Here is a 1,734-nt window from a genome sequence, read left to right on the forward strand (position 1 = left end):
ACCAGCGCCCCGCCCCGTGACCGTGACCGAGCGCGGCGCCGCGGCAGCGTCGGTCCCCGCCGGCTGGCCGCGCAGCTGGAACGCGATGGGGACCGAGGCGTCGGGGAGCGGGCCGGCGCTGCAGGAGCTCGTGCGCGAGGCCGAGATCAGCCTGCTCGAGTGCAAGGTGTGCTTTGAGAGGTTCGGCCACCGCCAGCAGCGGCGCCCGCGCAACCTGCCCTGCGGCCACGTGGTGTGCCTGGCCTGCGTGGCTGCGCTGGCGCACCCGCGGACGCTGGCCCTCGAGTGCCCCTTCTGCCGCCGAGCCTGCCGGGGCTGCGACACCAGCGACTGCCTGCCGGTGCTTCACCTCCTGGAGCTCCTGGGCTCGGCGCTCCGCCCAGCCCCCGCCGCCCACCGCGCCGCCCCCAGCGCCCCCGGGGCCTTCACCTGCCATCACGTTTTCGGAGGTTGGGGGACCCTGGTCAACCCCACGGGGCTGGCGCTGTGTCCCAAGACCGGGCGGGTCGTGGTGGCGCACGACGGCAGGAGGCGGGTCAAGATCTTTGATTCCGGGGGAGGATGTGCTCATCAGTTTGGAGAGAAGGGGGAGGGCGCTCAGGACATTAGGTACCCACTTGATGTCACCGTCACCAACGACTGTCATGTGGTTGTCACCGACGCCGGCGACCGCTCCATCAAAGTGTTTGATTTTTTTGGCCAGGTCAAGCTTGTCATTGGAGGCCAGTTCTCCTTACCTTGGGGTGTGGAGACGACCCCTCAGAATGGGGTCGTGGTAACTGATGCGGAGGCAGGGTCCCTGTACCTGCTGGAAGTCGACTTTCCAGAAGGGGTCCTCAGGAGGACCGAGAAGTTGCAAGTTCATCTGAGCAATCCCAGAGGGGTGGCCGTGTCGTGGCTCACCGGGGCCATTGCAGTCCTAGAGCACCCTCCCGGCCTGGGGACCGGAGCCTGCGGCACCACGGTGAAGGTGTTCAGCCCCAGCATGCAGCTCGTGGGCCAGGTGGATACCTTTGGGCTGAGCCTCTTTTTCCCCTCGAGAATAACTGCCTCCGCGGTGACCTTTGATCACCAGGGGAATGTGATTGTTGCAGATACTTCTAGTCAGGCTGTCCTATGCTTAGGAAAACCTGAGGAGTTTCCAGTCCTGAAGCCCATGATCACCCATGGTCTTTCCCATCCTGTGGCACTGACCTTCACCAAGGAGAACTCTCTTCTTGTGCTGGACAGTGCAGCCCATTCTATAAAAGTCTACAAGGCTGACTGGGGGTAATAGGGTATGGGGGGGAGGGGGGCGCTCTGGGACCTGGAATCTGAAGGCCTGGAACTTCTGCTAATGAATTGCTGAACCCTGGATAAGTTAATCTCATCTATCCAGCAGGGATAATTATAACTGCCTGGCAAACTTATAAAGGTTGAGGTAATTATTAAAGAATAAAAGTTAAATCTACCATTTATCGAGTTTGTACTCCCTGTGCTAAGAAATTTGCAAATATTAGCTCATTTTATCCTTACAGCTCTACCCGGGGAGGTAATGTCTATTATTAATCCCATTTTAGAGATGAGAAAACTGAGACCCAGAGAGTTTAAAGACTTTACCAAGGTCACATTTACTTACTGTGATAGTCACAATGGGAACTGAGTTCTGACTCCCAAATCCCTTGCTCCTAAATAAGATAACAGATGTGGGGGGGCGGGGGGGGGGGGAGATACGTGAATGTATACTGTTACTAT

The 1,734-nt window shown here is 58.4% G+C and overlaps 1 protein-coding gene across 1 annotated transcript; it reads left to right on the forward strand.

Moving 5' to 3' along the window:
* Window positions 1-1,457, forward strand: NHLRC1 (NHL repeat containing E3 ubiquitin protein ligase 1). Its single transcript, XM_019420039.2, has one exon. It carries the CDS (start codon window positions 86-88, stop codon window positions 1,271-1,273), a length of 1,188 nt encoding a protein of 395 aa, XP_019275584.1. The 5' UTR covers window positions 1-85; the 3' UTR covers window positions 1,274-1,457.
* The last annotated feature ends 277 nt before the right edge of the window (window positions 1,458-1,734 follow it).

Source organism: Panthera pardus, unplaced genomic scaffold (assembly GCF_024362965.1).
Source record: "Panthera pardus isolate Hobbes unplaced genomic scaffold, ASM2436296v1 HiC_scaffold_17, whole genome shotgun sequence".
Lineage (NCBI taxonomy): Eukaryota > Metazoa > Chordata > Mammalia > Carnivora > Felidae > Panthera > Panthera pardus.

Coding starts and splice junctions, on each gene's coding strand:
- NHLRC1 (XM_019420039.2), top strand. CDS start 86: ATGGGGACCGAGGCGTCGGGGAGCGGGCCGGCGCTGCAGGAGCTCGTG.